The 20,735-nt window shown below is 33.6% G+C and overlaps 1 protein-coding gene across 16 annotated transcripts in view; it reads right to left on the bottom strand.

The window, feature by feature from the left end:
- The window catches only part of FAM172A (family with sequence similarity 172 member A), a 414,351-nt gene that overhangs the window by 211,254 nt on the left and 182,362 nt on the right, over positions 1–20,735 (bottom strand). For 15 of the 16 annotated variants that reach the window (XM_044947299.2, XM_044947287.2, XM_044947297.2 and 12 more), the window contains one exon: positions 13,159–13,377. In XM_044947299.2, coding sequence (XP_044803234.1) covers positions 13,159–13,377 — 219 coding nt within the window. Of the gene's footprint in view, positions 1–11,505; positions 11,790–13,158; positions 13,378–20,735 lie in introns of those variants that run through there. The other variant, XM_044947301.2, reaches the window with a different exon arrangement.

Below are 20,735 nucleotides of genomic sequence, written 5' to 3'. Positions count from 1 at the left end.
TCTGCCAACAGATTCAATCGGTGCCTAATTTGTGCCAGGCTGTGCTAGGCACTTGGGGCACATCAATGACAAAACAGACACCAGCACCCTCAGAGCCTATTCTAACAGGAGAGACAGACATTAGACAATATTTGATGGATAAGTAAATTATATATATATGATAGGTTAGAAGGGAACAAGTATTGAAAAGGAGAGGTGGGTAGGGAATGGGAGCATGTAAGCAGGGCTCTAATTTTAATTAGGAAGGTCAAGGTATCTCTCTATTGAGATGATACTGGAGAAAATGCTCAAAGGAATTCAGGAAGTTAGCCACACATATAGCTGGGGAGACCACTGTGGGCAGAGGATCAAAGCAAAGGCTGAAAGGCAGGAGCCTGTCAAGCTAGAATGGAGTAAGTGAAAGAAGGGCAGGAAATGAGGCACAGAGGTAAGGAGATGACAGTTCTCCTATGGCCATTGTCTAAGTAATGCCAGCTCTCAAAATAAAGTCATTCAGTCCGTTTATTCATCCAACAATTTTATTGAGTATTATATATGTTCAAGGAAATTGGCTACACGCTACAGGCTTCCCAGGTTGTGCAGCGGTAAAGAATCCGCCTGCCAAAGCAGGACATAAGAGACGTGGGTTGAATCCCTGGGTCTGGAAGATCTCCCGCAGAGGGGCACAGTAACCCACTCCGGAATTCTTGCCTGGAGAAGAATCCCATGGACAGAGGAGCCTGGCAAGCTACAGTCCTTAGGATCACAAAGAGTCGGACACGACTGAAGTCACTTAGCACACGGCACAGGGTAAAAAAGACGATTAAATCAGAATCTTTATCCTAATGAAATTTTAAAATATTCCCACATAGGGTATGACTTACATCAAGCTTTCTCTAGCAAAAACTGAAGTCAAGGTCAAGGGCAGGGCAGAGTGTAATGAAGGAAGGCATGTATATGGAGATGAGCACAGTTATTTTAGAATTTTAAAATGGAATCTCCGCATTTTTTTCTACTTAAACGACATTATGTAAGATGCTCCATTAGTTAACAATAATTTGCAGTAGAGAAGGACCTTCAAGAACTCCCATGAAGATTAATTTGGTCATCATTTTAATCCATTTTGAAGAAAGCTGCTTATTTAGATCTTTTCCCCAAAATACCTAAATAAACCCATGTAAGAAGGAACTAACGAATGTCAATAGTTTCATTAGCAATTTTAAAAATGTGAAACCTAAATAGAAGTTTTTTAAAAATGAAAACTACTTGTATTTCCTAAAGAACAAAATATAAATGTGTTTTCTGATCTACAAATCTTTATTCAAAGGTTAGGTGCTTTATTATTGAACTGCATTATTTCTCTGAAATAATGAATGAATATACCACAGATATAAAGTAAATATACTACAGACCATTTGGTGGAGGGAGGGAAGGCAAGAGAAAAAAGATTAGTTAAGGGACATTAAATGCTTCTGGCAGTTTTGATATTCTCCTTATATGTTTAATTAGCTTCATTTGAGCTAAAAGCAGTGGCAAAACCATTTTAGCGTCAAGAATAAATACCAGTGCACTAAATGAAAATTCAAATATTACAGTTATCAGAATGGGTCAGAAACATCTACCTAATTAATTCCTTTAAAGTGCCAAAATTTTGGTTTAAAATACTCAACCAAAAAAAAAAAAATGTTATATAACATATATTTCAAAGAATTTCTATAAATAACTTGCATAAAAATTGAGATTCTCGTTATAATAATAGATTGTATTTAATAAATAAAATGTATAAAATGGGTCTCCAACTTTAAAACTGAATCTCTAAGATCTGATTTCTATTACCAAGGATGTATTAATAGCTGTAAAACATCCTTTGGATTCCCCATTGAAAAATATATTTTCCCTTTCTTACACCCCTCTAATACAACATATGAATGCTTCCAAATATTTACCACCATTTGCCTACTATCTGAGTTGCCTGTAACTACTTCAGCATCCCCACTAGGTTGTGAGCGAGTCCCTACAGAATGGGGATTTTGGCTTTTCCATCTCTATATTTCACAAAGGGCCAGACCAAGCATGATATTTTAAAAATTGTGTTCAACCAAATCAAAATGTGAAGAGATTCATTCAAAGCCACTCAACAGGATACATTTTTTCCAGTTTCAAGACACATTTAATATCTTGATATGTCATCCTGGCTAATTTCAGGTGCCTTGAGTAGAAATTAAATGTCTTATTCTCCTCCCATATTTTGTCATTAGCGTCTACAACTTGGGACGTGAAGCAAAATCAACGAGGATGTGCTAACAGAATGGAACCTGTAAGTGACACTGTACTTTCATCACACTGTTAGTTATTTCAGTTATCTTGAAAATGCCAAAAGAAACTTTAAAAGTAAAAGGCATTATGCAAACAATTAGTGTACTTAGGGGCTAATATCTCTATTAATCCAGTCATTGAGTCATTACTTTCTAGGTTTTCCATCTAGGTTTACCATCTAGGGAAAATTTTCTCAAATAACATCTAGCACTGGAGAGAATTCAAACCTCCTCTCAAACTGCTTTGGCATATAAATGAACATAACTGACTACAAAAGCGTGTAGGTAATAAACATTTGTTGAGGGGTCACTACTTGCCAAACAGTAGGCAGTGGTCTCTATACAATTTGTGGGATCAAATGGGGGATAAAACGTAAGAAAAAGAACAAACCTCCCCATCACCTCTACTAGGGCAACACCGTAATTCCACACAGTCTACACACTGACAACTCTAGGGAGTGCACAGCAAAAATTACATCCCCTCAGAGTTGTGACATGAGGCAGCCTTGTTTCATTCCGTATTTCATCCATCTAAGATACCATCAACTCTAAAAGGTACCATTGTTTCATGTCAACAAATAATTCATGTGAAGAGTGAAAAGAAAGTGTTAGTCACCAAGCTGTGTCTGACTCTTCATGACCCACAGCCAGTAGCCCACCAGGCTCCTCTGTCCATGGAATTCTCCAGGGATAATATTAGAGTGGATAGCCATTCTCTTCTCCAGGGGATCTTCCTGACCCAGGGATGGAACATAGGTCCCCTGTACTGCAGGATTCTCAACCATCTGAGCCACCAGGGAAGCCCAAATAATCCGTGCTATGACATTAATTTTTAAGATGCAGCCCAAATTCAGAGATGTTAATATGTGATAAAAAGTTTTAAAATCAGTGAAAAAAGATGACCTAAGCAATCTTCGATCGACTGAGCTATATATGCACAATTAATGGCCTTTCTCTGATGGCATAATCATATATGCATTCTGCACAAGAATTCTGAGGGAATCTTTTCACTCTCCTGCTCCTGTGTGAAAGTGAAAGAAAGAACACTAGGAGTGAATGAAGTATAGTTAATCTTGGTGCTCAAACCTTGGTTTAGTTACTCTTACTAGGTATGTAACTATGAGTCAGCAGTTCATGGGGTTGCAAAGAGTTGGACACAACTTAGTGATTGAACAACAATAACATACATATGGATGTGTACAGGGGAAAGGAGTTGGGGACAGAGGGTCTTATGTGGACCCTCTTGCCCAAGAAAGGGGTGGAAGCTGTGACCATGACCAAAGTGAGTCACGATCAAAGTCAAAGAGAAGCGTGATGAGTCCAGTTACTGAATCCAGTTACTATTAAATGCTATCGTTGATTCTACCCTCAACTCCAGAGAGGAGACGTAGAGTGAGTTTAGTAATGTGGTCTGCAAACCTCTGGAATTTCCGGAGACCCTTTCAGGCTATCTGCATAATAACACTAAGACATTATTTATCTTTTTCATTGTGTTGGCATTTGCATTATCAGTTGAAAAGCAATGGACAATAAAACTGTGACTTAGCACAGATCACAGTAGTCCTGCTAAACTATAGTACTCATTGTATTATTCACTGCCATATAGTAAGAGGAAAAAAAGGTAAGTTTGCTTAAAGATGCTGATGAAGCAGAGAAACTATTTTTTATTAAATCTCAATCCCCGAATATATATATTTAATATTCTGAGTGATGAATAGAAGGAATGCATTAAGCACTCGTAAACCAATCTATGCTATGGTTGTCTGGAGGAAAACTAGTTGTGTAATTGATTGAGTTGTGAGCTAAAGCAGCCACTTAATGGAATACCATTTTTACTTGTAAGACTGAGAAACAAACTATGATTCAATATTTGAAAGTCATTTTCCTGAAAATGAATAAAGCCTAATAGTTTAAGGAAAATTATGATTTGTCACTAATGATAAAAATTGAGATTTCTGGATAAAATTAAAATTTTGGGAAACTTGTATATCGCATGATAAGCTTGATAGTTTTTGTTTTTCAGTTCTTAAAAGCTTTGTGGGTGAGACTGGTAAGAATAGTAATAAAGAGGAATGTTTAATACTACATAATAAAATACGTCAAGATTTCCAGCAGAAATATCAATAACCTCAGATACGCAGATGATACCACCCCTACGGCAGAAAGCGAAAAGGAACTAAAGAGCCTCTTGATGGAGGTGAAAGAGGAAAGAGAAAAAGTAGGCCTAAAATTCAACAATCAAAAAACTAAGATCATGGCATCCAGTCCCATCAGTTCATGGCAAATAAATGGGGAAACAATGACAAACTTTATTTTCTTGGGCCTCAAAATCACTGCAGATGGTGAGTGCAGCCATGAAATTAAAAGATGCTTGCTCCTTGGAAGAAGATATGACAGACCGAGATAGCACATTAAAAAACGTAGACATTAATTTGCTGACAAAGGTCTGTCTAGCCAAAGTTATGGATTTTCCGGCAGTCATGTATGGATATGACAGTTGGACTATAAAGAAAGTTGAGCACTGAAGAATTGATGCTTTTGAACTGTGGTGTTGGAGAAGACTCCTGAGAGTCCCTTGGGACTGCAAGGAGATCAACCCTTGGAAGGACTGATGTTGAAGCTGAAGCCCCATACTTTGGCCACCTGATGCGAAGAGCTGATTTATTAGAAAAGACACTGATTCTGTGAAGGTTGAATGAAGGGGAGGATAAAGGGACGACAGAGGATGAGACGGTTAGATAGCACCACTGATTCATGGACGTGAGTTTGAGCAAGCTCCAGGAGTTGGTGACGGACAGGAAAACCTGGCGTGCTGCAGTCCAGGGGGTCGCAAAGAGTCGAACAGAACTGAGTGACTAAAAAACAACAAAAATATATGTCAACATTTGGAAGGTACACATAACTCAATGAAATAACACTTTGGAAATGACCACTATGCAATGTTATACGGTCATCTTTGGGTAAAAGATATATTCAAAGTACAACAAAGACCAGTGGATTTCCATAAAACAGAGTATGAAATGCTCACTGGTGTGTTTTAGATTCATACAGCAACTAATCTTTAAGAAACTATCTCTTATTGAATGTTGGTATAGCATCAAAGAAGAATATACATAATTGTCTGAAAAAAACCTTTAAAAACACTTCTTCCCTATACAAATGGATATCTGTGTAAAGCTAAATTTTCTTCATGTTGTTTTTGTTCAGTCACCAAGTCATGTCCATCTCTTTGAGACCCCATGGACTGCTAAGTCAAACATTAAAGACTTTTAAAATGTCATACATCTCACTTTGTGTTGCTTTGGGAAATATACTTATTTCTCAAAAATATGTTAATTTATGTCATTACATAATGGGTTTATTATTGTTATTTAAAAATAAATACTTAAAAATTTCTCAGCATTAATTCTTTTTATGGAAAATATCAGTAGATACAATCCATACAAACAAAAACCCTTTAGTGACCTTAATAATGTTTAAGCATTTGTAAAGGGGTCCTGAGATCAAAAGGTTTAAGAAGCACTGAATGTAAACTAATTGGTAAAGATGTCATCTGGCCATATGTGTCTGTGCTTAGTCACTCAGTCGTGTCTGACTCTTTGCAACCCCATGGACTGTAGCCCACCAGGCTCCTCCGTCCATGGGGAGTCTCCAGCATAATTCTCTCCATATTTCCTAAGGGAAAAGGGGTAAGGAGGGAAGAGAAAGAAAAGGGGATATACTAGATAGTAGTATAGTAGGTATCGCATTGGTTGTTTTCATATACATCAATTTATCTCATTCATTCCATTCAACAGCCTAATAGCTATGATTATCCCTATTTTACAGAAGAAGAAATGGAAACTCAAAAGAGGAGAGAGAGATGACTTGTCTAAAATCAGCTTGTAAGTGACAGAATTTTGATTCTAAAGTTCTTATTCTTTCCACTACATTATATTTATGGCAGAATCCCCCCACTAAAATTCACCAGTGGCCAATCAAAATCCCTAAACGCAAAGCTTTGGTCTTTACTGTAATTTCGGTTTCAAATCTAACTATCTAATTATTTTACTTATTTCCAATTCTTCATTTTGACTTGTTTTTAAATGCATTCAAAGAATGCCTGTTATACTTAAAAATGGCCATTCTTCTGAATTCATAGAACAATGTAGTAATTTTCTGTTAGTGTTATTTAGACATAATATACATAGTCTCACAGTTCTTTCAACCTCATGCTAGTCAACATCAAAGAGTAGGTTTATATTGTGAAGGGTCTGTCTCTTTTGCTTTGTAGGTTCATGTAAGCAAGCATTTATTCAAATATGCATTCATCAAATATTTATTTAAAAATCTACTGTGTTTACTAGGTTTTGGTAACATGAAGCATGAAAATCCAAAGATTAATTTCTGAAGATCTGAAAGAGAATTATGACCCCTTCAAAGCTTTACAATTAAACAACTTTATGGAAATTTTCTCTGTAATTAGATTTGATCACAGCTTTTCTTTTAAATGAAAACCTCAGAATGAAGAAACTAAGGTATGCTTCATTGAACACAGAATCATTATATTTTAATACTGCTGTATTGAGTTCTTAAAAAACCCAAATAGTAATAGTAATGGTCTACCTCAGGAACGATTCATTCCTGCTTGCTTTCTACCATGTTAAGGCACACTGGCTGTTCGGAGGAAAGGTAAAAATTCATTGCAGGGGTTAATATACTAGGAAGTCTAAATTTAGCCACAGGTCTAAGCCCAGTTTTCTAGCTGAACCACATCAATTAGCAAAACTGATGTTTTGATCTCCCTTTATCTGATTCCTATGTTGTCAGGCTCACTAGGTTTCAAACCCAGGAGGGTAACATAGAGGTATGATTTTTGGTACCAGGTTCCAAAAGTTGCAAGGGGATCTTGAAATTACATTGTATCTCAATCGATTCTCAACTTGAGAGAAGACAGGATGTTATTTATTGGCCCGGAAGTCCTCAGACTATCTCTGTGCCAGATACTATGTTCACTTTACATATATCATCATTCCATTTTTTCAGACAAAAAACTGAGGCATAAGGAAGTTAACTTATTTGAAGTGACACTATATTAAGTGGAAGAGCTGAGATTCAAGCTCAGGTCTGTAAGACTTTGCACTTTTAATCTCATCTCCACACTCTCTTTCTGCAAAGGGGATGATTCTGAATGTTATTCAGACACTAAAAATAGGAAATAAAAGAGTTATTATCACAATCTGCACTCAATGACTACAGGTTTTAAGTTTACCTGGAAAACGCCGATGTCCTAGAATATAGAAAATGTTTAAAAAATACATTCTTATGTTGATAATTAAGTTACTAGCTAAGTCTATGCACTTTTCTTTCTAGTTATATTTTTAAAGGTTTTGGGCTAAAGGGGAAAAAAGGAAGAAAGAAAAAGGCAGTGTGATTGGTGTATTCAGTTTCTGAGAAAAGCAATATTCAGTATGAACAGCAGCAGCCCCTGGTGGTCTAAGGGGAAAAACTAGTGTATCTATAATTATGGGGGTTGAAATATGTTTTTAAAAAGAATTTATGTACATATTTAGCCATTTGACTCAGTTCTCAACCCAACACATTAAAAAACAGATGCTTTAAAAAATGATCTGTTGGCAAGATGCTTGTTAAAATTTTATCAGTTGAAATATTAAAATTCATTATGAATTAATTAACACATTATATAAAAATAAAATGTTTTTGTTTCATCGTTTTACAAAGTACTATAACCAGTGGTGATTAACACTGGGAATTTTGTGTCTTGAAATGTGTTGCTCAAAAAGAAACTAAATTTATAGGATTACCACTAAATTGATGACATTTTCTGTCTTCACTCTTGAATTCAGTTGGCAGATGTTTTCGAGAACAAAAAATTCCATCTTATTACAAAACATATTAAGCAGGTTTTCCTGCCAGGCATGTCTGACATGATGTTTATTGCCTAGACCAAATCAATCCCCTTAATAAGCCATAATATATGCCAGAAAGTACATTATTTCGTAGTTAAGGAAAGTTGCCACATGAAAGACTAAGTACTCTGATCTCTCAAGCTCTGTTCCCAATGCATCAGAAATGTGCTACATAACCCAACAGTCAATCATGTCTATTTATATTCATTTAGTAAGTAAAATAAAACTATATTTTGCTCATCTTAAAGTTTTAGGCCTGGATTCTACTTTATTTCTGCTGGTGTATACTAGATATTTGGAAAAAGTTCAAAGGAGATTTTGGCTATTTACTACATGCCAGAGGAAGAAAAATCAAATACTTGAATATTCCAGGAAAATAGAGTGGTTTCAGAGGTTAAACCATCATTGATTGTAATAATGAGTTGAATGTGGTTGCCAAATCACTGCACAGAAGTGACTCCAGTGGCATTTACACAGAAAAGAGGTACAGAGAGAAGAAAGGATATGAATTAGCCTCACCAATATTTTGGATGTAGCCCAATTTAGAACATCAAAAACATATTTTCTGAAAAGAAAGTTTCAGTTTATCAGAGGTGGCTGTTTCTGAACAATTGCAAAAATTCACATATATGCTGAAAAAAAATATCAGTCAGACAACTAGACACCAAATATCTTGCCTGTTGAGGAATAAGTTTTTTGATGGATGTCAACAAGCAAGCAATCCATAAATATTTGAGTATCTTTAATGTGTAAAGTCAGGCTCTGCCAAGATTCTATTTTCTAAATGTCTCCGCCACATTTGGATTTTTCCTTCTGTGGCCACATGATCTTCTTCCCCTCTTCATTTCTAATATATATTTTTTTAATGTTCTGGGTCTAATCCCTCTATTTTACTTCCTGTCACTACAGCCCACAACTAAGTTTCCTAAGGTAGAGATATTCAAGCAATTCCAAGCCAGTATTACATAGGTCAGCATCAAAGCACTTTTGCCTATACTCCACCTACATACTCTAAAGTTCTTTTAAGCATCTTCTTCCTTAGTCTAAATACTTGTCCTCTTAGGCTCCAGTTTGATACCAGAATACCCCTCGTTCCTATGCTGCAGGTCACATTATCCACGTATATATAGACTAAGGCCCAATCTTTCTGCTTTGGGCTCCTTCCAGGAGATTGGATCCTAGTGCATAGATTTAGCATGGGTTCCTGACTTTATGATAGTATGCACTGTACTATTATAACAACTGACTCCTATTTGTGTATTCAAAAGGATTGATATGCAATTTCAAAGTGTATAAAGCATGCTTAAAGGAGTGCAGGGCTATAGTGGAAAGGCATGAAACATAAACTGGTAATAATATGAGACAGAATGCAACAGACAGCTCAAGACAGAACACGATAAATTCCATGTAAGTTAACTAATCAGAAGAACTCCCAACAGTCTTAGTAAGGAGAGGTCACTGATGTCAGCTGGGCACTACAACATGGATAGAATTTGGACTAAGGGAAGGAATAGAAAGCAAAGTTACAGATCCCATAAAGCACAAATTGTATACAGAGTAGAGCAAACACAGAGCCTGGCTGTACTCTTATGAACAACTGTATAAAACAAAAATAGCAAAAGGTTGGCAAAAAAAAAAATTCCATTTTTATCCATTATTTCAGCACCATGATGATATAGTTAAAAAAAGAAAAGTCCATAACTTACTTTTAAATATTGGGATGAAAATGTATAGATCAATCAAGATATCAAATAAATAATTACAAACTGATTTTTTATCATTGGTTTTTGGAATGTCTTCTCAATTACCGGACTGGGTAGGGGACTAACAATGTAATTTTTCTTCACTTTCGTTTGTTTGAATGTTTCCTTACAGAATATCAAGTAGTATACTTTAATAATGCAGGATGCATTAGAAAAAGCAGTAGTAGTTTGGGATTTTAATCCTGGCCTTACCATCTTATCTATCAAATAAAAATTTATTATTCTGGCTCTGTTCTAGGTTCTGGATTATAGCAGTGAAGAAAACAGACTGAGTCCTTGCGCCATGGATCTTAAATTAAGAGCTATGTGACCTTGGGAAATTTACTAAGTACTGACTCTCAGTCTCCTCATCTGCAAATGCGATTAATATTATTGATCATATTAAAAGATAGTAGTTGAAATATATTTCAACATCACTATTTATTTAATAATATAAATATACTAATGTAAATTGTTTATAGACATTTAATAGTGTCTATTAAATGATAACTGGTCAAAAATATATATAACCATCAAATATAATTTACTATATTATACATAATCATCAAATATAGTTTACTACATCATATCATGCTTTTGTAATAAGTGGTTTACTTTTCATATTTCAGATACATTATTTTATTCTCAACTAGTTAGAACAATGTGGTAAAGAAGAAAGACAGCAAGAATCTACAGCAACTAGAAGCCCTGGTTTTATTTAATACTTAGTTCCATCATTTACTAGCTATGTGATCCAAGACAAAAATGTACCAACTATCCATCAGTTTCTGTAACTTTAAAGTAACAGTGAACTTATTTGATTTACCTAGCTTATGGGATTATTCCAAAAAATAAATTATTTCAACATGTAAATGGCTAAGAAGCATATAAATAAAACAATTCACCCCTATCACATACACGCTCTGTGTCTGAAAACTACACATACTTGTTATCTGGAGATACGTAAAGGGAAGGAAAGGAGATACTTCTAGAGTGGATCAAAATTAATACGAATTAAGCAACCTAACACAAAATGAACCACTATTCGCTTTACCACTACAGGTTCATGCCTTTCTATCTAGAAGTATGTTTGAAGAGTGTCAGGTCAGCTCTGGTGTTTTGCCCAGTCCTGTAAGGTTTTAAGAGAAAGGGTGTTTATTAAGAAAAATAACGTTTCATAACTATCAGGTATAAAGGTGTGTTGTTTACATGAGCCAATTTTCGTCTTTCAGTGCTTTCAGTGAAAACCTAGCCTGATGAGTGAAATGGGATGAGACAAGAAAGAGGCAAAAAGACATAATAAGAAGTAAAAATAGCAGGAGCATAAAAGAGATAAAAGAATTAAAGAAAAAAGACAAAGGAAAGATAAAGATCTTAATGAAACAACATAAAGATTTTTTCCCCTTGGTGTAATAGAAAAGTAGATATAGGAATAAACAAAAGAAATGTAAAAAAAGAATAAAGAAAATGCACACACACAAGAGAACAAAAGAACAAACCCAAAGTGACAGTGACATGATAAAGAGAAATCAGAAAAGAAATAAAACGCAAAACGACAAATGTCAGAAACAGATGCTTTAATCTGTACTTATCATGGGCAAATAAAAGAAACGATTTAAGAAGTAAAAACTTAATACACAAAGTCACGTTTGTTTTCATTTTATATAGGAAACTGAATATTACTCATGACTTGTATATTTTAAAAACTTATACAGTTCATTTTTAGACTCCAGATATCAGGGGTAATTTTTTAAAAATTCTGTCTTAAGACGGTAGTTGATCAACTGGATCATATTAATCAGGAAACTCAGGACAATTGATCGAGAAAAGGTGACATCAGGACCCTGATGCAGTCATGTGGAAGAAAGGAGGTAATGCAATATAACTCCATAGAATGAGCATGATACTTATGAATTCCAAATCTAATAATTGCTTTTGTTTTTCAAACAATATATTAAATAGTGAGATGCCTTTCAGAAATTTCTATAATCTGCCTAACTTTTGCTTGAATCACTGTATGATAGATATGCTTTACATATTCTTGGTCTGGATACATATTTTTGGCTCTTGAGAATTTATATGCTGCATAACTCGAACTTACTCATCTGACTGACCTATAATCAAATGTCTAGAATGTTTGGAGTACAATTCCCCAAACTAAAGCAATAATGCCATGGAACTAGAAGTAAAATTTTAAAAGTAACTTAGAATGCTACGTATTTCGTCTTGAATGTGGTATGAAATACTTTATTAATGAGCTTTTAAAGTAAACGGAAAAATAGCTCAAGTTGAATAATTTGAAACTTTACTACTATCTCACAGTATAATTTCTAGAATGTTAAATTGTCTGCATTTAAATGTTCTGAACTGCTCAATTTTGAAGAACATATCAATTTACTATTTTACGTATCCAGTAGCATTTTTGACATACTTTACTATTCAATTATATTCTGAGCACTCATAATAAAGGCTTTGAAAACTGCATGAATCTGTCACAAACACACACATAAATATATATATATATATCATGCCCAGTGTGTATATCAAGCAGAATGTGTCAAAGGGCAAATAAAATAGTTTGTGCCCCCACAGAATTAGAACTCCTCGGGCAGCACTGCTATACCAATCCCATGCTGCTAGCATTACAAAGTGCAAAGGTTCACTGGATAAGAAAAGAGCAGAGAGCCGAGTTCCCTCATTACACTATCCCTAAACTATTCCAGCTTAAATATTTATTAAGATATTAATTACTCTTCCTCCCTCCATCAGCCTTCAGAAGTTAAACTGAGACACTGTGGATGGATGGTGGCTCGAAGGAAAACAATGCATTAAAACTATTACCACCCAAGACGAGGACTGATGTTTTGTACAGTGCATTATTAATTGCTTTCTGCAATTTCAATAAAATATCACACTGAAATAAGAACGATGTGATTTGTTACTTTGAACAGAAAACAGAAAATGTTTCAGTCAAATAATACCTTTGGGAAATAAATCTTTAAAACTTTAAAAACTGATACTTTCTTTTAAAAAACGAAATAATTTATAGAAAATACATTTTAAAGGCTTCTTTCATAAAGGATGCAACACTGCTTAGAACAGGTCTGAACACATAGAATATTTTCAATAAATATCAGCTGTTGTGGTGATTTGAAAAAAGAAAAAAAGACAAGGAAATAATGAAGGATAGTAATGATCTCGCTCATTACTTACTCTGATATATAACTGCATCATTTCTTTTTCTCTTTGGGGGTTACGATACTTCTCATAGAAATCACGTCGCTTCTTTGTTTCTTTAGAGACTTTATCTTTTCTTTCGCGTTTTTCTGCTGGTTCATCTGAACTATCAGAAGATGATTGGACAGGTATCTTTGGCTTTTCGACTTCAATATAGTTTTCATTGGGATTCAGTACTATTACTCCATATCCTTCCTGTTTTGAAAACAAAAAAGGCAGCACAATTTAATCTTAAAAATCATTTCAATTCATAAAAAAGTTCTTAAAATCTCATACTAAGTGACTTAACATAGTTACATATTCACTAAAAATTTCTTTATAACAGATTAGTTTTACTTTCTCCAACAGAAAAGGGATTTCAAATTATTTGCCTGTATTATGTGTGTAAATAAGCATAGATCGTCTATAAGATCAAAAAGATATAACTATAACATATTAAAAATATAAAGTTTAAATTTATAAAAAGTACTTCAGATTTCCCAGAACTCCAAATGTGACCTAAATAAATTATCAAATAACAAGTACACTTTCAAAACACATTAATAATATATATTTTGAGAAAATAACCTCTTTGAAATTGAAGTTTACAATTCCAACCATATTTTCCTGGATTTTTGTTTCTTTACAATTGCATTTTAATGGGTATTTTTATGTGTTTGAACTTAAAAAAGAATAAGCAATCAGTAAGGAGTAAACTGTCTACAGATTTACATCTCTCTATTATCAGGAACACAGAATGTCTACAAATACATATTGGATTTTTTTCACCTCTTCTTTCAGGAAGGCACACAAATCACAAAACAGAATAAACTAATGTCTTACTATAATGTATGGAAACAACTTTTTCATCTTGAAATTTCTTTTATTTTTCAGTTACCATAAAAACTCTCTTTATTAACAACTAGTACCAGGAAACAAGTTTCAAAGTTTAAAATATAGTTTATTGAGCTAGTAAATCTTTTTAAAAGTTTTTAAATGTGTTTTCCTGTCTGACTTAATTTTAGCAAGGCAAACATTTCTCTGGTTGTAATTAAGGAAACTTTTGGCATTTATATTATAACTGATGGAATAATCTAACCATGAAAAAACAGAGAAGGATAAACAATGACCACTAAAAAGTAACACAAATTTTTGAAGCTATTTATATCTTGTCTTTTCTATTCAATTCTGTACTGTGGGTATCCCAATTTCATCTATTAAAATCTTGTAAGGTCATACTTAAAACATATGTTTAAAAAATAAGAGCTATCAAAAATAAAATATAAAAATTCTCATCCTTACAAAAAACAAAAGTATATACTTTTCCAAAAACAATAACTGTAGAATCTATGTCAAGTTTAAATTTTAACCGTTTTTTGCCAAACCAAACATAAGATAATTTTTAAAAACTGAGAGCAGTAAACTCAGCCAATATTAGCATAGACTCAATTATCCTTATTTTTAAATATACGAAATTGCTACACATCGTTGGCTTTTTAAAAAAATTGATTTCACAAACTACTTAGAAACTTCATTGGAATTGTTTCAATCCCCACCCCAATCAGTTGATATTATTGTTTAAAACCACAATATGGTTTGGAGATTGTCAAGATCGCTAAAGTTTTTACTTTAGTGATAAGGTAACTAAGATATAGTTGTCTTACATATATGAAAACTATAATATATACCAAACTGATTAATAATTTAATACATATTCCTCAATATGTATTTAAATAAAATTTTTAGATAAATATCTCATTCATGAAGGGCTTATAAAATACTGATGCATTTTTAAATTTAAATGTTCTTCAACCTAGCACAAGACAAGGTTTCTTAGCTTTTTTTTTTTTAAGTTTCTTAGCTGGTAAGTCAAAGTTTTACCAACAAAAGATATTTTATTTGGTTCTGCTTTATTCTAATCTGTATAGCTATTCAACAGTCTTGTAATTCATTGTGATCACTGTCAGGTAGACATATTGTCACTTGGTGATTTTCTACAGTTGGACACACATGACTAGTTATTAAAATCACATTTGAAGGAAGTTCCTACTCCTCTTCCTTGTGCCTCTTACAACTTTTCACGCCCTTCTCAAATTTCAGCTATAACTTCTCCTCCCACCAAAAGTAAGTTAAAGAACACTGTTGCACTCTGCTAAACAGGGTGAAATAGAGGCATTCAATACACTGTCTCTGGTGTAAGGCACAGTCAAAAAAGGTCACCATAGGCCAAAAAGAAAATTGCCTCCTTACTAGATTCTGTACCATGAGTAAGTGGTCTCCTGTCATGCTCCTTCCCTGCCTTCTCTGAGTGAATTGAACTTTAAACACACACACACAGACTCTCATACTTAACACGTGTTAGGGTTAGCAAGACCCAAATAGAAGCTTGGAATTCTTAAGAGTTGAAAATAGTGATGTATTACATTTTAATGATAACATGAAAAATTACAAACTCAGGATAACAAAGTAGGACTTTAATAAATTGATAGAACATGAACATCATCTTTGCACAATGAATAAACTCTAAATAAAGGCAAATTCTTTAGACGAAATTTACAGTCACCAAAATGAGAAAACTATTACCCTAGTTTAATCATTAGAAATAATATTTTAATAATGCCATTTTTATTTGAACAGAAGTTTTCACTTCAATTTTTGGAAATCATAGATTGAGAAATTATTGTACCTCCTTAATTTTAAACGAACTCTGAAATGTGATGTGTCCCATCTAAAGTACAAAAACCAGAAACATAAATCATCAAAGTAGTAGTATTTATCTAAGTTATTGATTATGTAACTGAAAATTACATGACTCATTTGTCCAATTTTATGAAGACACAATGTCAATTTTTCACCAAGGCATCGACAGATGAAAAATGATTCTATTTTTAAATCACAACTATATAAATCAATTAAAGAATTTGTATCACATTGATTTCAACAATGAATGTTTCTCTTTAAACATTTGATTTATTCAGAAACTATTTTATCATTTAGATATTTCATACTGCCAATTAATGGAATAACAATCAAGAAATATTCAGGAACGTTTTCTGTGGAAAGAGCTAATTTTAATAAATGTCTTTGCTGCAAATTCAATTACCATTCTGCAAAAAACTTACATTTTTCAATTAAAATTTGCCTGACAATTAATGCAATATTCACAGAGACCATTCATAACCATTTTATGGGCAGGAGAAAGCTGGAGCAACAAAATAAAGTTAACTATCCCATGCAAAGATATGTAGTAAAACTTTATCTTTTTGCCTTTTTCCATGTCACATATATTGCCAAAAAAATCCTATTGCATAATAAAGCTACAAAGATTTTTGCCATATCAACATTAATATATATAAACTAAGGAGTCAAATTAAATAGTCAAAGTAAACAAAGCAGACAACATACCAGTCATTAAACTTAACTGGTTTAAATAGAATTATACCAATTTATATCAGAATAAATACCATTTAAAAAATTAATTCTTTCTATTCCTAGTAACTTAGTCAGTACACACAGAAATAAGTAAGAGATCCTAGTTTAACTTAGCAAATGTACCCATAAAGTTTTAAAAAACTATAAAATTAGGCATCAAGTATAATATCATAAAGAATTATGCACTGCCACTCCAAAGGAGATCCCCAGAATTAATGCTTAGAACACAAAAGATTGTATACTGAGGTATTTTAAATTTAATTATTCCTTATGCATGTTAAATTTATCCTAAGATGAAAAGCTAGGTTATTTCAAATGTACATGGAAAGTTCTGTTATCTTTACCAAGATAAAGTGATCAAACTGATTATCTAACATTCTACAACTAAATAAATAAAACTTCTGGCATCTTTTGTAATGATTCACCCAAATCAATTCCAATATTCAACATTTCAAGAGACAAAGCATACATAAAGTTGTTAATTAACTCTTAAGTTTGATTGCACAGTCTAGCAGAAGATCACGGTGATCAAGAGGACAGACATTGGTAAAAGTAAGCTTTATGTCTTTAATTTACCTCATCCTATTTTCTACTCTTTTGGAGTTATAACTATAGTTTCATTATCAAATCTGTGGTTTATAAGGTATAAACCATGGGATCTTAATCAGAAACTCTCAAAATTTTATTGCTAGCCATAGCATTTTATTCAGCACAAGTGCTTGCTGTGACTTAAACAGAATACACAGGCCTCCGGGCCTTCTTTACTTTGAAGTCTATAGATGTACTTACTAATAAATAATAATTCATTTATCATTCAATCAACAAATGATGGCTTAGGTCAGAGGTCTAGAATAGACAGGTGATGTCAAACACAAAGAACCAAAGAGGAAATCTTGCTTAAGAAATTAAATCACTACAGAGATGCACTTACAGAGAAGAGTCTACAAATAGATAAAATCTTAAAATGCCTGGCCAGAAATGGAATGTACTTTTGACCCCAATGAAACCGTGCTAAAACTGAAGATTTATCTAAGTTAATTTGCCTATTAATTGCCAATTATAAGGAAAACAAAAAATAGGAACAAATTCTACATTTTTTTCAAGTCTGTTGTGGTTGGCTAAATAAAAAATCATCTGAAAAGTACTCAGCTCTACATATTAATCTGCCAATAGTGCAAAGCCACACGCGACCAAAGAGGTCAGGGGCCAGGGTAGAATCCTTTGACCTATGGAACTGTCTGGTTTGGTCTTCAGGCAAGGCTCCTTAAGAGATCATTTTACACAGATTTATCAATCATATTTTTCAAGTTCAGCATTCTATCTGCTTGGTTTGAAAGAAGATAGGTGCTCATCCTCAAGGGAAATGAAACCCAAAGTGTTTTTATCTATAAACTGTATCAATCCATGGTTAAAATGGACAAACCAATGTCCATTCATCTTTTCTGAAAGATGTATGTCGTGTTTATTCTCATCTTTTTCACAAAAAGGTATGTATATGTCACTGTTGCAACATCCTAGGTGCAACAGAGATGAGGTCATGACAACCAATCAGAAGTCACTAGTGAAGCGTTAAAGTAAACATAGCTGTTGGAGCTGTAGCGCTGCTTGAAAAATGCCCCCTCCATTATTTCAGCAATTTTCTCAAGACGTGACCTGGGACTGAAATGCCTGAAATGTCACTTGACTCCGTTTTGTGCTTCTTCCCAATTGCATTTACGTAACAGCACCATGCTAATATTTTGTAAAATGTTTGTCATGGCCATGCTTTGACTTGCTGCTTCCTAAATTCTAACGTTGTGTCCCATGGTATAAAAATATCATAATGTGAACCAACATAGATTATCCCAATAAGTTTCCAACTTCAAATAGCTCATCAAGTTAGTCAGTAAAAGAAAACATACCACAAAAAGTTTTCAGAGGACCACCTGTTGTCTATTATTTTTACATAGCACTTACTCATAAATCATAACACAGGGTAATTAATCAAGCTGTCAAAGAGAAGGTCAAAGGTTATATGGTAGAGTCAGAAGGTCATGCATGGGCTGATAGAGGTCAGGGTCACACTGCATTCCTCATTATCAAGTTGGGATGAGAGACGGCCCAAGCAAACAAAAGTGAAAGCAGATGGAGAAGTGAGTGGATAAAAAAAAGAAAGAAAGAAAATTTCACAAACAAAAAGAAAAGTGAAAGAAGACTGTCAGCTGCCTTCAACTGGAGAATAGAAGAGAAAAGAAATACACTGAAATGTGCTCAAAGGAGCTCAAGAACATAAAGAAACTACAGTTTTATTAATTAAATAAGTTGAATATAACTTTTCTTGGCCATTGTATTAGTGCATACTAATAAATATTAGAAAATATATGTTTGCCATCTCTATACCTTCCCTAGCTAGCGTGCCCGGATAAACTAAGATAAAGGCAGAGTTCCAAGGACAAAGTACAATTACAAAAAAAACTTATAAGGTTTTTTTTTTTCCCTTTAATAGTTTCAGTGTTGCAACATAGATGCAAATAGTTTTAAGCCATAGGATAATTTTTGAGTATGATACAAAGATATCCACAAACAACAAATGCATCATAAAAGTCCTTTTGAATAACAAAACGGGTATAAAATATTCTATTATTACGCTGGCCTGAATTAGATGCAGAATACTGTGCAAAATTAGCTGTCACCCTTTGCTCAAAATCTTTGTTAATCTCATTTTGAATGTTTGCAGCTTTATCAACACATGCATCAATGTCAGCTCCTTGGTTACTGAACCGCTGTAGTTGGAAGAAGATATAATTAAAATGTTTTGGCACAGAAAAGGTGAAATTGTATCTTCCCTTGTTCCCTTAGGAGTCTGTAAAACATGAAGGATATATTGACAAACACACACCCTTGTCTCTGGTTCTGACATCAGGTCATCCTAGTGCTATTTATTTTAAAACATTCACTTTGCACTTACATTATCACCTACTCTGTTTCGAACTTTTCCTAGGCTTTAGAACATTATGCTGCTTAAATATCACAAATATCTAACAATCCATATCTTATTTATCAAAGCATTCCATATATGTACAACAGAATCATAAAAAACACATTCATTATAAAGGACAGAATATCATTTAATACTATAGAATTAGGAAATATTTTATTTTTTGCTTCTCATTCTCATAAAAAGACACAAACATATACCCACATGTGTATATATTAAACTAAAATGTAACAAGTTACAACTGTTGCCTAGTCAGTGACAGATCAAAATTCCTAAGTGGATACAGAGTATCCTATGGACACACAGCCTTTATTACAGGTCACCAAGAAGACTTGGATGGACAAATTTACCTTATGAAACATACTGTTCCACATGCTAGCTCTGCCTTTTTGGTTTAAAGTTCTAAATGTTCTCCTAACTTCTTATTACCATTATAAGACTGTAAATATTGTAGCTATAGATGGTAGGCACATGGTCTTTCAAAATATCACTCTGATACAATCATATACAATACAAATAATATACATTAAGTTTTTATGTTACTCTTAAAACTTGCTTAAGAACTATGCTACATAAATCATTTTATCTTAAAATATGTCACCTTTCTCTTTTATCCTCGTAATTAAAAGATCATATCCAATTTTTTCTTTTTTCAAGAACATATCAGTGCTTTGCCTGTGGTTCCAGAGTCTGCTTGCAAGCATGAGAACATAATGAAAGATTCCAAGTATTCACCGGGTCAATCATTCAGTAAACATTGATTTCATACAGTTATTTAATAAGCAGCTACTATTTACCAAGCACTAAGGAAATGGCAACTCACTCCAGTGTTCTTGCCTGGAGAATCCCAGGGACGGGGGAGCCTGGTGGGCTGCCGTCTACGGGGTCACACAGAGTCAGACACGACTGAAGTGACTTAGCAGCAGCAGCAGCATTCTAGGTACAGTGCTATACTTATGGATCAGCTTTCATTTTAAAGTATTTCCACTCAGAGGAAAACTGCAAATCACAATTAAGTACAAATTCCTAAAACATCTACATGAAGCCATTTTATACTCAAGAGGAAGAGGAATATGAAAAGAAAAAGAAAAAATTATTATAAAATATTTCTAAAACCAATCTAGCTAGACTTTCAAGCATGAATAATCATAAATGCTATGTTTGT

Source organism: Bubalus bubalis, chromosome 9 (genome assembly GCF_019923935.1).
Source record: "Bubalus bubalis isolate 160015118507 breed Murrah chromosome 9, NDDB_SH_1, whole genome shotgun sequence".
Classification (NCBI taxonomy): Eukaryota; Metazoa; Chordata; class Mammalia; order Artiodactyla; family Bovidae; genus Bubalus; species Bubalus bubalis.
This window is presented reverse-complemented; position numbering and strand designations above follow the sequence as displayed.